The 18276-nt window shown below is 44.7% G+C and overlaps 1 protein-coding gene across 5 annotated transcripts in view; it reads right to left on the reverse strand.

Moving 5' to 3' along the window:
* Positions 1-18276, reverse strand: part of cux2b (cut-like homeobox 2b) — a 96230-nt gene that overhangs the window by 15486 nt on the left and 62468 nt on the right. For 4 of the 5 annotated variants that reach the window (XM_086207604.1, XM_086207605.1, XM_086207606.1 and 1 more), the window contains 5 exons: positions 15879-15957; positions 2793-2933; positions 2478-2631; positions 215-291; positions 46-112 (listed from right to left, as the gene is read on the reverse strand). In XM_086207604.1, the coding sequence (XP_086063730.1) occupies positions 46-112; positions 215-291; positions 2478-2631; positions 2793-2933; positions 15879-15957 (518 nt within the window). Of the gene's footprint in view, positions 1-45; positions 113-214; positions 292-2477; positions 2632-2792; positions 2934-15878; positions 15958-17249; positions 17406-18276 lie in introns of all 5 variants that reach the window. The other variant, XM_086207607.1, reaches the window with a different exon arrangement.

The following is an 18276-nucleotide window of genomic DNA, read 5'->3' on the forward strand; positions in this document are numbered from 1 at the left end:
ACCACACATTACCGGGGGGGGGGCTCATAAAATGTAAAATCTTACTTGTTTGTCATCTCCTGGTTATATTTACACCGCAGGTCCAGCAGCTCTGTCTGTGCAGTGGTGAAAGCTGTAGGGAGGCAAACATTATGGGTTTTTACATTACAAGTAATTATTCAGACATCTTTAGGGTTTGTGGTGAGCTGAAATGACGAAACTGAGAGTTACGTACAGGAATGCAGAACCTTGATCTTCTCCTCTGCCTCTGACAGTCGGTCAGCCACACCCACCTCAGCGCCCTTGCCCTCCCTGAGACAAGAAACTGTCAGTGGTGCCTCCATCTTCAGGGTACTACATGTACCTTTGTGCCTTCTAGCAGAAGAATCATCACCAGGAATTTTTTTAGTTTACAGACAAATTGAAATTTACAAAAGTAACGATGATGAAACTCTCTGGAGTATCACCTCAGATGACCTGATTTAAGTTACAGACTGTGTATGAGAGATGTGTGGGCATTTTCAGGTTGAATTTATAGGAAACGTAATGAGCAACAAAGCAGCATAGTCATGTGTGAGAGCGACAAGAGAAAGGTGGAATAATTTTGTCAAATTATTTGGGCTTTTCCCTCACCTGTGGGTGGGGCCAAAGAGAGCTGTGACAGCCCGTATCAGCACCCTGGACAGTGCTACGGCATTTACAGGCATGATTCTGGTGGCAGCGTGGTACTTTAATCAACAATGCATAAATAAATGAAGTCTACATCTGGGTATTGGCAAGCCACAGCTTGGGTTGGAGTCAAGAGTTCATGTATTTCCTCCAGCCCCGACCCGCGCACCACTACCCTTGACGTTGCTCCACTTCTCTTTGTATCCCGATATGTCCGTGAGCCTAATTTCAACAGCCTCACAAACAAAAAACAATTAAATTTATCATTACATTAATTACAGTTGGATATTTCTGTACTCGGTTTTTCAATTCAATTATGTCCAATATTTTAGCTATTCATGACAAAAAAATGATCCAAACTGATGGAGCACACGCAGACAGTGTGGGGCCTACGCAGCCCACAGCGCACTCCACTTGAGCCTTTCGACGATAAAGATTTAGTTTGTAATGCTAGTAGCAAGGTGAAGGGCGCCCAGGTCACCTGACTTGATTCATACAGCAGATCTTTAACTCGTAGAACAGGATGACCGACGCTCAGGAGGTAGAGCAGGTGGTTCTCGGGTCGATCCCCCGCTCCCCTTGAGGGTACCTAACCCTTACAACTATCACGAGCGACATTTGCATGCACGCTAATATCTCATATCATGTTTTTGAAGCACTCTTTACACGTGCATACAGCAAATTTGGAATATGTGCCAGGAGGCATGGTTAAAGGTTAAGGTCATCTTTTTTTTTTTACATCAGTTTGCACTTAATGCTGGCATGTAGACTGCTAACAAGGAAAAAACTCTTCCAGAAATACATTTAAAGTCTTAATTTTCAAGAATAGCATCACAATAGCGTCACTTTCTTTCCTTTCATGAAAGCGCATAAGGAGGAATTATGACTTCAAAGTGTCAGTGCGTAACCTTTGAACTGAACTGGAGGGAAACAATGGCCACAAACTGTACTTCCACCCCTCATCTTTCTGACCTTGTTTAAAGAGGACTGTTGGTAGAATATGTTTTTTTGAGTGTCTGAATATTGTTATTAAAAAACAAGAATAAATAAAAACAAAGAGCGTAATGGTGGAGTTGCGAGTGCATGTAAACAGTGTTTGAGCGTGTCTGAATATGTTGATTGACTGATTAATTTAATTTGTAAACAACAGCAATTAAAAAACAATTGGAAAAGGAAAGAGTGAAGAATTCTTGATTTAATGTGCAAAAAGGAGTAAGTAACATGAATTATCAGCAATAATTAAAACCTAAAAATTTGTATCTATCAAATATGAATACGTTATTTAAACAGTTATATTTAACTATTAACTAATTATTAGTTTTAACCTTCATTAGATACGGCTTATTTATATACAGTAGGGTATTTCTATGCACAGATTCACACACACAAATTCACCAGTTGTGCCAGTACTACCAGGACCCCATCCTCCTCCTGTGGCTTTATCCCTGTTTCGAACTGGATCATGTGTGGACCCCTGCATAAAACACTTCCTGTGTGTTCCCAACTTATTTCCAGCTTTGTACAGAAATTTTGCCTTTTGAAATTCCACAGTGTCATAGAATTTAATAATTTTAGACTTTTCTGAGGGATGAATGGAGGCTGAAACCTCTGCAGAGTCATTTGAACAGGGCCAATCTGGTAGACAGAGCGATTTCTTTGTTTTAGCCAGAACTGAAATGCTTCTTGACACGTTTTCTCACTGTGTTAGCACGTTAGCTGTGTTCTCAGTAGTTAGCATAAAACCTAATAATCTAATAGATAATAATCTAAAAGATAATTGAGCATCCAACTGAAAGAATAAGTTGAGTAAACTTGTTGGGTCTTCTCACCCTTGCTCCTCAGTTTGGTCCTGGTACCTCCGCTGTTGGGACCCTGGGGGGGGGCCTGGAGCTGGAGTGCTGTTTGGCGTCATTCGGGAAACTGGAGAGTTGGATTCTGACGGGTGTTCTGTACCCGCTGCCCCCAAGACTGCTGGGCTTTCCTCTGCTCAGATGGAAAGAAACACCATGAATCATACCAAGGCTCTTCAAAAGTACCTTTCAAGAAGTTTTGATGCTATTAACAAGATTTTCAACCACTGGTGTATATAATTCAACTGCCAGCAGCTCAAGGCCTGTGTCAAATATCAGGCATGGAGGTCTGACCTGTCTTTTCAAGGCACTGCAGGTGTTTCCTCCAGTGGCTGCTGATCTCCTGGGCCAGGGTTTGGTTGTCGGCGCTGGAACTCTGGAGCTGCTGCAGCCTCTCCTCCAGGGTGTGCGAGGCCTCCAGTACAGGAGCGGGATCTGGAAAACACACACACAAACTAAGCGCTGTAGAAAGAACTATTGAGATTCAAATGATATCTTTACACTTTTACTTTAAGAAAAGGCAAAATAGCTATTTCAGTATTTCAGTGCAGAGTTTTCTGCACAGTTTCAACAGAGGCAGACTATTCCGCTGAGACTTGTTTCCAGAGAGTCTCTTGACTTTCCATACTCAGACGCCTTTGAAAATTTCACAGGCTGGACCTAATGATACAAGTGCACTTCCCAACGTTCACATGTTCACGTATCTCGTCTAATGAGTTTTCTCACAAGCTAATAAATGGCAAAGAAGACAAAAAGATTGCCATGAATATGTGACAGATTCTTAATTCCCTAGTATATACCTAGGCAAAGTGTAGAAAAAGTCTGCTCCTGAAAAGGGGGTTAAAAAAAGCGGAATTCTTTAGCACAACAGAGGAGCTGTTTTGCAATGCATGCGCGGCAGCAGCGGGCCCATGGGGCCAACTAGGAGGCTGTTTCTCAGCTAACAAGTCTCCTCTGTATCATTTGATCATTTAAATTATTATGCCAGGAATTCTCAGGAGGCAGCTCGGCACTCCACATCACAGGGCTGTTTTTAATCTTCCCCTTCCCTTTCTTCCCCTCCCGAAAAGTTCAACAGCTCAGAGAGAGTGAGCTGCTCCTGTTGTGTACCTGCCTGCCGAACACCAAAGGAGGTGACTTCTAGTGCCAAAGCACAGAGAGGGAAGCTCAGGGGAGCTCCTTGACACACACACACACACACACACACACACACACACACACACACACACACACACACACACACACACACACCGCAGCCCTTCAAAACTCTAAAAGAGGAGGAAAATCGCTGCTTTGCTGCACAAACTTTTCTCCCACCGCTTTCATCCACTCATCTTAGACTTCTGTGTAGAACCCGATCGGATCTTCAGTGTGGGCACTGACTGAAGTGACATTTCAGAAGGAGTTGGAGCCACCGACGTTTCAACTTTGCCAGATGCCACAGTGAGAATGCAAACTCTAAGCCAGCAGGCCACAAAGACAAACGCTCAGCCTTTCACAGAGTGCAATTTGTTGAAATCCTGGCTATACGTTGCAGCTCGCCACATCTGCATTTTCATCAGACAAACATTTTGGGCCATTTAATTGATTGAGCTATTTTCCTCAGGACCATTTACAGTCAAGCATTGTCTGCGTTCACTGTTACACCAACTGTGGAGATATTGCATCAGTCACAAGGGACATCACTATTAAGAGCAGAGCTCTTCTAAGACAAACAGGATGACTTAAAGCACTGCTTTTCCATCGACCCACTGTCACAGAAATCACTTTATCAGCCTCTTTCCCATATATCCTTTCAACTTTTAATGATCAAAGGACAGAGATTATGGTACGGGATCGCTCACACACGGACAAGCCAGGATTATCAATCAGTGGCAGGGGAGTAAAGTAGAGTCAAATTTAAAGTGAAGGGATATAACTTAAGTCCGTACACAAAGTTAACCCCCGTCAAAGTAGAGCAGCAGGGGGCTCTCACTGGGGCACGGATCGACAGTCAGTGGGGGGACCAGAGCGCCCGCTGCTAATTGACGGGGCTCATAAGCATCAGCGGAGCTTCTGTTCAGAGCAGCTCGGTCTGTGAGCCCACCAAAACGGACCTGGAGCAGAGCAGGAATTCAACACTGACGCTGTCGCTCACGGCTGTCGATCAACAAATAGAACAAAAGGCAGGTGAGGCAGTGTGAGCATCAGGTGAGTCACATCCCTCCAAGCACAATCGCCACTTCAGTGTTTAATTCCTGATCTCAGTTATGGTTGATTGGATATGATGTCATCATCAATGACAACAACTAATAAATCTCTGGAGAGGTCAAACATCTTTTCCTCTGGTGAAGCAGCTCCAGCCGAATCAGACCACATCTGAATACAGTAATGTCCAAGCATGTATTACAGATTAGAAGTTTTCAGTGTTGGCTGCAGTTCCAGCAACACATCGACATGGTTCTTATTAAGCCAGTTTGGTCCAGAAAGACGAGCGGTCAGAGTTTAGTAGGTTAACAGCAGCCGTTTCATACAGGAAGTTCATGAAATGCTGTGAAGAAGAGAGAGTTGTGCGTTACGCAGTAGCATGGAAGTAAAGAATAGGATCATCTGTTGGTCAGGAACAGTCCCAAGGAAGAGAGGGGTTGTTGCATCATGGGGAATGTGGTACCATCTAGCATCGGCGGTCTTCCCATGATTTAAGTTCAGCCAATTTTTTAAACTACAAGAAGTGAAATGAATTCTAAGCAGCAACAGCTGTAATAACTTCTGGTTGAGGAGGAGAGTCGACTGATTCACCCTCGACATCAAGTCTGTCCTGGTGTCCGTCGCTCCGACTCTCAGGAGGCCCCAAACAATAATTTAATTTGAGTCGTGTTTTGAAATTTGAAATAAAAGCCTGATAGTGTCTGAAAGAAACAGAATTGCAGAACTGTATATTTTGTATTGGGGAATATTTCCTTTTGCAATATTCTGTCTCCAGCAGGAATTTAGTAGGCCATATATTGATTATATAATAAATATTGAAAATTGGTTGACTGATTTTTTCATGCCATGAACTGTGACAAAGTCCTGCTTTCTTAATACTCAAAATAATAACTTCATTCACATTATTGTGCAGGACAAATAACGACGAACTCTGACTGAATCGTCTGCCGTGGTTTTCGATACCCAATCAGACACCGTGGTCAGTATCGGATGTTGTGTTGTGGTTGTAGTTTGTTCTTGTTTCAACAGCCCTGGAATCACGTTTTGAAAAAAGCTTTTTTTTCCCCAAGATGATTGTTGTTGTAATTCCCATGTGTTCAGCTGTATCTAAATTTAACAACATGCTGACACAGGAAAGATGGCCGACAGTTCATATTGATCTGCACTGAGAACCAGAACAACCTACAGTACTACCTACACCAGAACTACCCACACTAGAACTACCTACACTACTACCTACACTAGAACTACCCACACTAGAACTACCTACAGTACTACCTACACCAGAACTACCCACACTAGAACTACCTACAGTACTACCTACACTAGAACTACCCACACTAGAACTACCTACAGTACTACCTACACCAGAACTACCCACACTAGAACTACCTACAGTACTACCTACACTAGAACTACCTTCACTAGAACTACCCACACTAGAACTACCTACAGTACTAATAACACTAGAACTACCCACACTAGAACTACCTACAGTACTACCTACACTAGAACTACCCACACTAGAACTACCTACAGTACTACCTACACCAGAACTACCCACACTAGAACTACCTACAGTACTACCTACACTAGAACTACCCACACTAGAACTACCTACAGTACTACCTACACCAGAACTACCCACACTAGAACTACCTACAGTACTACCTACACTAGAACTACCTTCACTAGAACTACCCACACTAGAACTACCTACAGTACTAATAACACTAGAACTACCTTCACTAAAACTAACCGACAGTACTACCTACACTAGAACTACCTTCACTAGAACTAACCGACAGTACTACCTACACTAGAACTACCTTCACTAGAACAACCCACACTAGAACTACCTACAGTACTACCTACACTAGAACTACCTACAGTACTACCTACACCAGAACTACCCACACTAGCACTACCTACAGTACTACCTACACTAGAACTACCTTCACTAAAACTAACCGACAGTACTACCTACACTAGAACTACCTTCACTAGAACTACCCACACTAGAACTACCTACAGTACTACCTACACTAGAACTACCTTCACTAGAACTACCCACACTAGAACTACCTACAGTACTACCTACACCAGAACTACCCACACTAGAACTACCTACAGTACTACCTACACTAGAACTACCTACAGTACTACCTACACCAGAACTACCCACAGTACTACATAAACCAGAACTACCCACACTAGAACTACCTACAGTACTACCTACACTAGAACTACCTTCACTAAAACTAACCGACAGTACTACCTACACTAGAACTACCTTCACTAGAACTACCCACACTAGAACTACCTACAGTACTACCTACACTAGAACTACCTTCACTAAAACTAACCGACAGTACTACCTACACCAGAACTACCCACACTAGAACTACCTACAGTACTACCTACACTAGAACTACCCACACTAGAACTACCTACACTAGAACTACCCACACTAGAACTACCCACACTAGAACTACCTACAGTACTACCTACACTAGAACTACCTTCACTAGAACTACCCACACTAGAACTACCTACAGTACTACCTACACCAGAACTACCCACACTAGAACTACCTACAGTACTACCTACACTAGAACTACCTTCACTAAAACTAACCGACAGTACTACCTACACTAGAACTACCTGCACTAGAACTACCCACACTAGAACTACCTACACTTGAACTACGTACAGTACTACCTTCACTAGAACTACCCACACTAGAACTACTCAAACTAGAACTCCAGTACTACCTTCACAAGAACTACCCACACTAGAACTACCTACAGTAATACCTTTACTAAAACTACTACCTACACTAGAACTACCAACAAGAGAACTACCTGAACTAGATCTTCCTTCACAGGAAACCCCATACCCTGGACCCCCTGGGCCCCCTGCCACGTACCGGCAACATCCCCCTGCCCTGTACCCCCAGTAGACTGCAGCGCAGCTGTGGTTCTAACCCGCTGACACTCTCACCCAGACTTGTAATTGTTGGTGCAACATCTCAGCTGCATTGATGTAGAGTTTCATCACTCTGGCGGCGCAGTAACTAGGCTTCCTCCCCGTCATCGACTCGCTATAACCCAGCTATTGCCCATCTCTGAACGGGATGGCACGGTTACCGGGTTTCCAAGTTTCCCTACCCAGGTGGAGCTGGGCGGTGCCGGAGAGGACGGTGCACAGGTACAGAGTGCGTGTGTGGGTGGGTGGGGGTGGTACAGAGTGCGTGTGTGGGTGGGTGGGGGTGGTCCAGGGTGCTGTGTGCCAACACAAGCAGGTGTGTCGGGGCGGTCCGTCTTGGCCCTGTCAGCAATACACCATCATTAGGCGGTGTGGGCGCAGTAGGGTGCACCATTATGTCTCCCTGGGCCCCGTGTAATTACGCTCTGACATAATTAACCCAGCAAGCCCATTAGCCAAGCATTGGCTGGCTGAAGAGAGAAAAAAATGCTATAATTATTTGTTGTGCGCATGTTAATGAGGCCAGCTGTGTTCCCATCATACAACACGAACAAATTAATTTACAAGGCTGTGCTCCAAGGTTTTTTTTCTTTTCATTCAAAACACTCTTGTTTTTTTTTCCCTCTGAGTGGACTTCAAGGTCCATAAACAGGCTGCTGCTGCAACACACAGTAACACTGCTGTAATATTGTTGTCAAGGACCAAAAGTAGGTTGGCAAAACAGCCAGTCTTCCTTTCACCTTCACCGCCACCTGAAGTATGTAAAGCATGTAAACCTCTGATTGGAAGCTACAACAATTCATCAACTAGACCTCTCTGTTGGTGGTGCATCTGACACGAACAAGAATTTGATATGATTCAATAAGCAAAATGAACTCCCACATCACCTTGAAAACACTGACATAAAAAAAGATTGTGGAATGAAAAAAATGAAAGCAGGAAGCAGCAGTAGCTTTTGTGTGTGAACAAAACGAACGTGAAAGAGAACCTTCTTAACCTACTCCCTCTCAGTGCTGCTGCACATCTTTGTTTGACAGACTGAAGGACAGAGAGGAAACGACATCAATACTGAGACATTTGGAACAAAGAGTGAGAGCTAGATAACATTTAAAATTAACACAAGATGCTGCAGTGGAAACAATGAGAGTCGGATCAAACTTCACCTGGAATTACACTTAAACTAGAACCCCACACCTCCATTCTCTCTTTGCTAGCATGTGAGACGCAGCGTGTTGGCAGGCATGTCACCACATGTTTCACCACACATGGGTCACACATTTATCACCATATACTGCAATATGATACAGATTTACCTAAAATCTCAAACTAGAGTTGACAATGTAACCTGCTGTGTACCTCTTCTGCAGTGCAAGTACTCTACTGTTTACTAAACGGAGTCAAAACTATTATTCAAAATGTACATTCCAACTGATTGGAATATTAGCAGAGTTATAGAGTTTCACATAGGAAACCAACACACCGGATGTAGCTGATGTAACACACATGGGTCATGATGCCAGTTCATCGCTGAATATTTGGAGACAATATTGATACCAGAGGATGAAATATCAATACGGCATCATGACAAAAAAAAAAAACCTGCAGTATTTTGCTGTCCGGAATTTATCACAGAGATCTCACAAGGAATTAATATAATCAGATACACCCGTCTACCCACACACACACACACGCATTCCTACACTCTCTCTCCAGCTCCCTCTGGGGCGTCCTACTCCACGGGGATCAGTTGGAGAGGCCCGGCTCTTTTATGAACATAATGCATTATTAAGCACCTCAAACATCTCCTGGGCCTTTGTTTATTACTGCTCTTATTAATCACTTGTGCATAATCTGGTCCCACCCAGAGAGCTTTCATTCTCCATCAGCTTTTATACGCCCTTATTTTCTGACAGACGCCACAAACATCCTCCTCCTTGCTCTTCTACCAACTGCAGGTACTCAGCTGCACAATTACAATAAAGCCAGCTGGCTGAGCCTTGCAGGCCTCTCTCGCCGCTGCTGGCTTCTGTTTGTGGAGGGTTGAAGAAGGACATCCTTTCTTAATGCATTTGAATGAGTCTGAATGACTGAGGTCAGTGCATTCTGTTCTGATAACTTCATAGCTGTGGGAAACGGTACATGTGGATATCTGAGGGACTCATAAACCTCTCATAAAACGACATGAGAGTAAATGTGACAAAAACCTGCTTGTACTTGAGCTCTGATCTGTAGTACTGCTGGTCACCACTAGCGAGCACTGTTGCCATAACATTTCAACTAACGCACGCACACACACGCACACACGCACACACACACACACACACACACACACTCACTTAGATAGGTGTATTCAGATCAGAATCTTCACAAAGTCTCTGTGAGCTCCCCGCTCAGATAAAAGGAGCTGTGTTCTAAAGGGGGGGGGGGGGGGTCCAGAGGGAGAAGAGGCGAGGAAGAGCAAACACCTGGAGCGTCAGTCTCAGGGCTACGCCCCTGGCGACAGGCCTCGCCAAGGTGGCAACAAACTCTGATGTTCAAACGCCACTTGTGCACGCGCAGACACACACACACACACACACACACACACACACATGCACACACACACACACACCAGGAGAGAGGAGACAGTGAAAAGGAGAAGAAGAAAAAGACGGAGGAAGTTAGGTGGGAAACCGATGAAGTTTTTCGAGTGATCAGGACGTGTTTATCCAGGCTGATCAAAACGCTGCGGAGGTGATATAAACATTGTTAGGGAAACACTGTTAACAGACCCTTTCAACCCCAGACTGGGTGGGAGGTACAGTGCACAGCATGGGGAGATGTCACAGGCAAATCAAAATATAGCACACTAATGAAACACTCCAGTGGATTGACGTCTCAGCTTAGGGGCCTCATAAAAGCCACGAGGAGAGAAGGAACAGCACTTCAATCACTTGCATCAAGAAGTTTTTCTGCTGGAGTTTAGGGTTGTATTCTAGTTGTGATTAAGCAGCAGCTTCATCAGACTGGCGGCTCACAAACCTGGATGAGTTGTTTCTACTCAGTACTGAGGGGTTGAGTGACATGTGACCAGCTGTCAATGATACAACAGCTCATATACTCAGACCCCCCCATTAACTGTGCTGTTGGCCTGCAACACACACACACACACACACACACACACACACACACACACACACACACACACACACACACACACACACACACACACACATGCGCGCGGGGAAGAGACGAATCCAAATGAAATAACAGAAGGGAAAAACGTCCAGCAATGAATAGTAATAACTGCATTAAGATTAACGAGCACGGCGTGTAAAGAATAATTGCATCTGTCAAATGATTAAAAATACATGAGCTGTAGCGTTTGTTGGGGGGGGCAGGGAGAAATGAAGTGGGGCCACAGCCAAATGACTGTCCTCCCTGTACCTGGAGTCATCTATTGGGGGGGGGGGGGGGGGTGACCTTGGACACCTGCAGTGGGATGTAGATGTACAGTGACAAGCAGATGCAGGATACTGACCCACCCCCAATCAGGCAGGATCAGGCTGCTGTTCCATTGGCTGGTCTGTGTCACATTCATGCTGCCACTTGGTTATGATATGAGGAATTATGGGAAATCACACCAGCTCATCTTCCCTACACAGGGAAGAGAGCGCCGCTGGGATAATGTGTGATTGTGGTCTAACAGGAAGTGGTCGTGTCAGGGATGAGGGTTTTGTTTGTTTGAGGTAAGATTGTTCTTAAACCAAACTTCTATCATCCAGCCACATTTCATCAACACCATAATGAGCTGTCCTGCTATCAGACGGACCAACACTGGGGATCACATGACCTCCTTGGCAGTGGTAACAGATACAGACTGGGTTTGTTCTCAGTTGTGACAGCGGCAAACCGCTTCACCCAAGATGTTTGATGCACACGAAATATTCCTTGACAGGATTTTTTACCAACTGTTGCACAAATGAATATTTACTTCTGCAGAGAACAGCTGTGAACTGCTGTTAGTGTTTGCCAAACCGTTGGTTACTGTCACAACAAACTTGGACACAATTGTGAATTAGTGTGTATGCACTTGATGAGGTTTTATTATTATTCTGTGGGTGAGATGTGGGGATGAAGATGTTGGTAAAATTTTATGACCTGGTGCTTTGAACTCTGTTTACATTGATTTCTGCCACCCGCCCAGGGATTACAGAAGGAGATTAGATATTCTGCTGTAACCTGGTACGGTACATCTCTCCTTGTTATATACAAGGTTACTGTTCTTTTGTGAAGCGTCCCTGTCTTAACAAATAACATTTCAAATTTACAAAAGGAACCTGGCCACATGCAGATCAGACCACCTCAGAATATGGTCCCAGTGCATCATGGCTGGGTTCACAGCAGTACTCAGACCTGCCCACTTGGGACTTGGGTCCTGTCAGACTCATGATAATATCACGTCTGATCAGGGTCACAGTCTCTACTTTTAGTTGCCTGCATGCGACTGTATGCTTTTTCCACTGTAATTGATTAATAAAATAATGTCAATGCTTTTTAAGAGCGCAATTGATTAGTAAACCTGCCCAACACAGCTGAGTCATTCTCTGACCTTTGCTGAGAAAGAAACCAGGAAGACAGAAACTAGCTTCATGCTGAATGGGTCCCAGGGAACCAGCCACACAGACTCTCTTTGTCAAGGCCGGGTCAAGTGGAGGTGGCAGCCCGGTGGTGCCACGTCACCTGACGTAACTCGACACAGTACAGTCTACCACAGTATACTCAGTAAAATAACTGAATAAAAGACCCCTTGTGACTGTTTAGACGTGTAACAAATGAAAGAAAAGCCTGAATAAATGAGAGTACAAACATAACGAATGCATATGCTTCCATTAAGAACAGAGAGGAGATTGAGGGCTTGATGAGTGTGACAATGATGTGAATCATATGCTTTAGCCTTCACAGTCACCATATTGCAACCCAGTCAAAAACCAATGGAAGACTTCAGGCTATGTTCACTCTCCACTGCCTAGAATGTCTTTGGGGAAGAAGGCTAGTCATCCCTCCAGGAGAGCCCCAGCAGCCCCTGGTCAGACCCACTTCTAAGATCTGTCCTGAGGGACCTGATCACAAGGGGTTAAAAACTATGCACACAGAACTAGTGTAGGTGTTAATTTGCATACACGGGGAGATATAAGATACGATCACAAGTGGTCACAGCAAGTGCATTTAAAGATGCATTTGATGCATCATGTCCTCCACTCGTGATTGGATTACCAGGACGGATCTTCATACCAGTTCTAAACAGGGACTCAGGGGGGCTGAGGACTTACTTTTATTTTGTCTGTATGTATCTGAACATATTTTTGTTTGCCCGAAGTGTGGCACGTGATGTATACAATGACTATTCAAGAGAGGTTTCTTGACAAAATGTATCCTGAAAGTTGGTCCCAGGCATGAATTGGTACCTTGATAGAAATGGTATAGGTCAGAACATCCAGCTGAATAGATCTTCAAAGAGCGACATTTCTTATCAAGGAAATAACTCCAATCAAAGTCTGGATGTGTGTGTGGTGGCACAATATCAAGCAGGGGACTTCAAGGAAAAATGAGACCTTTAAAAGTCAGTTGCCGCTGTCGCTATTTCTCTGATGCAGACTTTTATCTTGTATTCATTGAATCTGTAAACAGCATTCTCTACTCCTGCCACAAGTGTTCCTCTGATCTAGACTGATACTGGGCTGCGTTTTTGCTGATTTCTCCTGCAACAAAGAGCAACACAGTACATGCAGCCTGGTGTTGAAGTAACTGCATAAATACACAATGTGTGTTTCCTGCTCTCTAACTTACTGTCTTTCCCCCCTTGTTCCATTTCCCCCATTGGCCTCATCAGGCCTGCGTTCCGCATGAAGCTAGACTTCAGTTGGGATTTTAATTGGCTCTCCACAATCAACAGCAGAGCTCCTCAAGGATGTGTTCCCTCCACAGCCAGGCTACACTCAAGGACCAGCGTTGGGTTTTGAAGTGGCCCCACGCAGAGTTTTGGAAACCACTCTGAGTACAGACTTTAAAAAATAGATAAGAGCCACAGGGTTTAGGGTTTTATCTATCTTTTATCTATGTGCTATTGCACCACATGCATTGGTGGCCAGAAAATTACTTTTTTTTTTTTTTTGCATTGCCTCATAGAAATCCACTCACCGTTTTGTTAGGTACATCTAGATAAAACCAACAGCTGTGCAATAAATCATCCCGTCATAGGGACGATGATCAGTTTGTGTTGAGCTGAGGTGGGTTACACTGTGATGTGTTCTGAATATTTTACCCATGCCCTTTACATGAATAATGAAAAGGAATTAGTTCAACAGCTCTACAAATTACAGCCTTCAAAATGAACATGAAAATGAATCAACATCTCTCTCAAACAGATTCAACAAAAATGGAAAATAAGGATTTATTGTAGATCCGTTGTAATACAGGTTTATGTAGATGTACCTAGTAATTGGTGTGAATATAAGGGATGTCCTGAGCCAGACTCGAAGATCTTAACAGATCAGAGTCAGTTGTTTTGATTGAAAGCTGTCGTGTGAAACACAAGGCTATACTGTTGTTAGCATTCCAGGTGTAAAATGGTTGACAAAGTATTCTGAGCATCACGCAACTCCCATGAAAGGACTCGTTTCACTGTTGCAATTTGATCTGGTAACAACTGTTAAGTCTATAAGTGCTGTATCATCACTCTATTATGGCATATTCAAGTTAGCAGAGGGTTAACCTGAATCAGCCGGCTGGGCTGGTGGAGGATGCTCAGTATCAGAAGGAGCAGCTTTGCTTGCAGGAGTAATTTGGTTGTCATGTATGTTCACTGGGTTAGCGTTAATCATGGTAATGTAGGGGATGTTAGTGCTGGGCAATGAAATAAAACACAAGTATCAGATTGAGACTTCAGCATTTGGACTTTCCTGCTGTATCAGGGCTCCCACTCGTTCCCTGAAATTATTTTCCAGGACTTTTCCAGGATATTTTCAGCCACTACAGAGACAAGTCCTAACGTCATACATTACTACATTTCTCTGTCCCCCTCACACTTTGGAAGTGTTCTTTTCTACAGTTGTAACTTGCATTTATCCAGATTGTTTCCATGTTTGTTACTCATACATTTGATGTGCAGTCTATGGCTACAATTAAGAGCAGAGAGTAGGCTGTGGCTGCGGGAGAGAAAAACCTCACGCTTACGGACCGACACCAGCGACACTTTTCAACTTAGAGTCGTTAGTTTTGTCTCTAGGCACTAAATCCTTAATGGCATCTGAAAAGTTGCTAAATCTAGTGACAAAATAAACCGAAAACACAGGGTTGCAGAAGCGGAAATGCAAATTTTATTGGCTGGTAGCCTCACGTGGGGCGCTGTGCCGACTAGATGCAGAGAAGCGCTTTGACAACAGACATGCATGCGCACAACTTTTAACTCATTAGCATTCACTCACAAGGGGGAGGATAAATAATTTTCCAGGAAATAAAAAACATTTCCAGGATATTTTTCCTTTTTTCTTATTTTCCATGACTGGAAAATTCCATCCATCCACCCATCCATCCCTCCATCCATCCACCCCTCCATCCATCCCTCCATCCATCCACCCCTCCATCCATCCCTCCATCATCCTCCATCCCTCCATGTTCTCCCTCTTCTCCTGTTCAGGGTGGTGGGGGTGGAGCAGCAGCCTTCCCCCTGGACAGGTCACCAGTCCATGGCAGGGCCAACACATAGAGACAGACAACCATTGGCTCTCCCAGCCACGCCTACGGTCAATTTAGAGTCTGGATTAACCTGGTCCCTCTTGATGTCTTTGGACTGTGGAGGAAGCTGGAGTACCAGAGAGAACCCAGCAGGAACAGGGAGAACATGGAGACTCACCCAGAAAGACCCCGTGCTGCAGCCGGGGCTCCACCCACAACCTTCTTGCTGGGGGCCACAGTGAGGACCACTGCTCCACCGGGCTGCCTTGACTGGAAAATTGGTCAATCATTTTCCAGGTTTTCCATGTTGTCAAGGACGCGTGGGAACCCTGTGTATGCCTGTGAAAGTCTACTGGTCCGGTGATATCAGATGGGGATTGAAGGGAAATTCCTAATTCTAGATGTACTCTGTGAAGGTTTGGGGCTTTTGCTGCTGCTGGTGTTAGTGTTTATTAGGATGCACACCTCTGGTCTTAGTGGGAGACTCACCTGGGGCCTCGATAAGCTGTTTGTAGATTCCCAGGAATGCAGACTCAGCCTCCTTACTGCGTTTGTTCAGAGCAACTACCTGCAGGAGAGAAAACGCAATTTAGGGAAAGATGGACTGATATAATCTCAAGACTTGCATATAATAAGTTTATGCTTTTAAACAGAGCAGATGAACAAAACCCCACATGACAACAAATGCATCTTGTATCTACTGTACAGCAACGGCCACCTAGAGAAACAAGCCATGAACTATGACGGTATTCTCACTGTTTAATGGCCAAGTTGCTCCATGTTGTGAGGTGACATTTGGCCTGTTAAATGTAGGTGCCAGTGTGACAGTGGCCTCCGTCACCAGCGGCACCTGCTATCCTCAGCTCGGCAGGTGATGCAAACCAATTAACAATTCATTAGGAGGGACAAAGAAAGTGAATTAGCCACCACCTGGCCCCATGGAGAGGGCACCTGCACGAGTGGATATGTGGGTTACCCTGCTCCCAGCTCCTGTTTGTAAATCGGAGCTAGCTCTCCGCATCCTCTGCGCTACGACAGTAAATCAGATCAGGCTTGTCCAAATCACTCGGTACTCGGTACTCTGAGAGCAGACAGGATCCAAATTATTTTCATCTATTGTCTGTGTCATCTCTGTCACTGTGGATTACAGCCTCTGTTGGATCAGCTCAGTGGACAGAGGGTCAAGTGTGTACTATGGCTTTGCCCTGCTGCTCCTCATTGGTATGACTGCCCTTGAAAACTACTAATTTTGAAAAGGCTAAAAATGCTTATGAGAATGGTGGGTGCTTGTAGTGTGTATGTGTGGGGGGGTTGCTGGGGCTATTTAGTGGGGTTCGAAATAAGGTGTGTGGAAAACAGCGAGCGACAGACAGCATTTGATTTACTGGAAATGGCTGCTGTGTTCCCCAGGGAGACATAATGACAGCATCATGTTTAAAGAAATATCATAAAGATCTAGCAAATCCCCCCATCAGTCCCACTTGGAGCAGCTCAGAGGAGTTCATGGAAAATGGAAAAGGCTGGAGCCCAATCAATACAGATGCAATAGTCTGCAGCTCCCAGCCAGCTCCCTGCTACACTGTGCTGTTGTTTCCACTCAGCTATACCCCAATTCAACCCGCTCCTAACTACAGTACCAGCTCCACCCACCTCCCCGACCAACACCGCTCTTGCTTCACAAACAGAAAATATGTGAAGCACGCTTGGTACCATAAACACCGTTGTTAGCTTGAGGTGTCAGTCAGGAGCACAGTGACGGTTCAGGCTTCATACTCTGAGCAGTAGTGGTGTGGTGGTGTGTCAATAACGTATCCCAGCCCTTCAGCCTGCACTTGCACACCAAGACAAACTAATACCAACCTGAGCTCGCACCTGAACTGGCCTGGCATCCTCTGAACCACATACTGTACATCCAACTAGATGGTACATGCACATGGAAAAACCTGAGAACCTGTGAAGACACCAGCTCCAGCTTCAGCTTCAAGAGACACAAGGGTCTCCTGGCCCTCCATCATCCTTTAACAAGAGAACACAGAGATTACCTCGACAATCAAACCATTAACCTGCCTACAGATGCCAGCAAAGCCATCAATCACATGCCTGTCTTGTGCCTTCTCACTTTAGCCCTTGCTATACATACAGATACTTGCCGGCCCGCACGACCCGCCTTAACAAGGGTTTCGTCACTGATATTCCAGCCAGGTACATGGGACTGCAGATTGCCAGATACAAGCATATAGTACTGACTACGATGGTCTGCAGCTGGTAAATCTCTTCGCGTATTTGGGCTGCCAGATACAGCTCTGGCCCAGACTTCGGTTAACAGCACATTCTTTGTTTTCACTCCTTTTGTGATAAAGGATATGGCTACCGAGGGAATGGGCTTGGCCACAGTTTGAGTTTACAAGCAGGAGTAAAGCCTGAGGCAGAGTAGCAGGAGAGAGACAAAGGAAACCTGTTAGCACTCGTCCATAACTCTTCATGCCGCCACCGAGTGGGCAGAGCGCAGCTTCTGGGACGAGGCTGGTGGGAAATACGTACTGATAAGCCTTTGAGAATAGCACTTGCTAGTAAGTCTGAGTGTGTGTGCACCTAAAAGTGTGGGTATGCCTGCATATGTGCTAACAAGCTAGCATGTGTTGTAGTGAAAAGAGGGCGGATGAATGAAGTAGAAGTGGAGTGAGGGGCCACTGAATGACTCCCAGACAGAAAGAGAGACAACTGAAAAGAGAGATTCCATAAAGAACGCAATTAGCAATTATGCAGTCATCAATTACAATTATCACAACTGGTGATTATGTCATTATCATTCAAAATCCTCATTTTCCCCTCTGCCTTACCCCTGTGATTCGGTTGTTGTGTCTGGGATGTGATGACGCAGGTGACT

Source organism: Aulostomus chinensis, chromosome 6, assembly GCF_037954235.1.
Source record: "Aulostomus chinensis isolate RoL2024-O1b breed Wild chromosome 6, RoL_Achi_v1.0, whole genome shotgun sequence".
Taxonomy (NCBI): domain Eukaryota; kingdom Metazoa; phylum Chordata; class Actinopteri; order Syngnathiformes; family Aulostomidae; genus Aulostomus; species Aulostomus chinensis.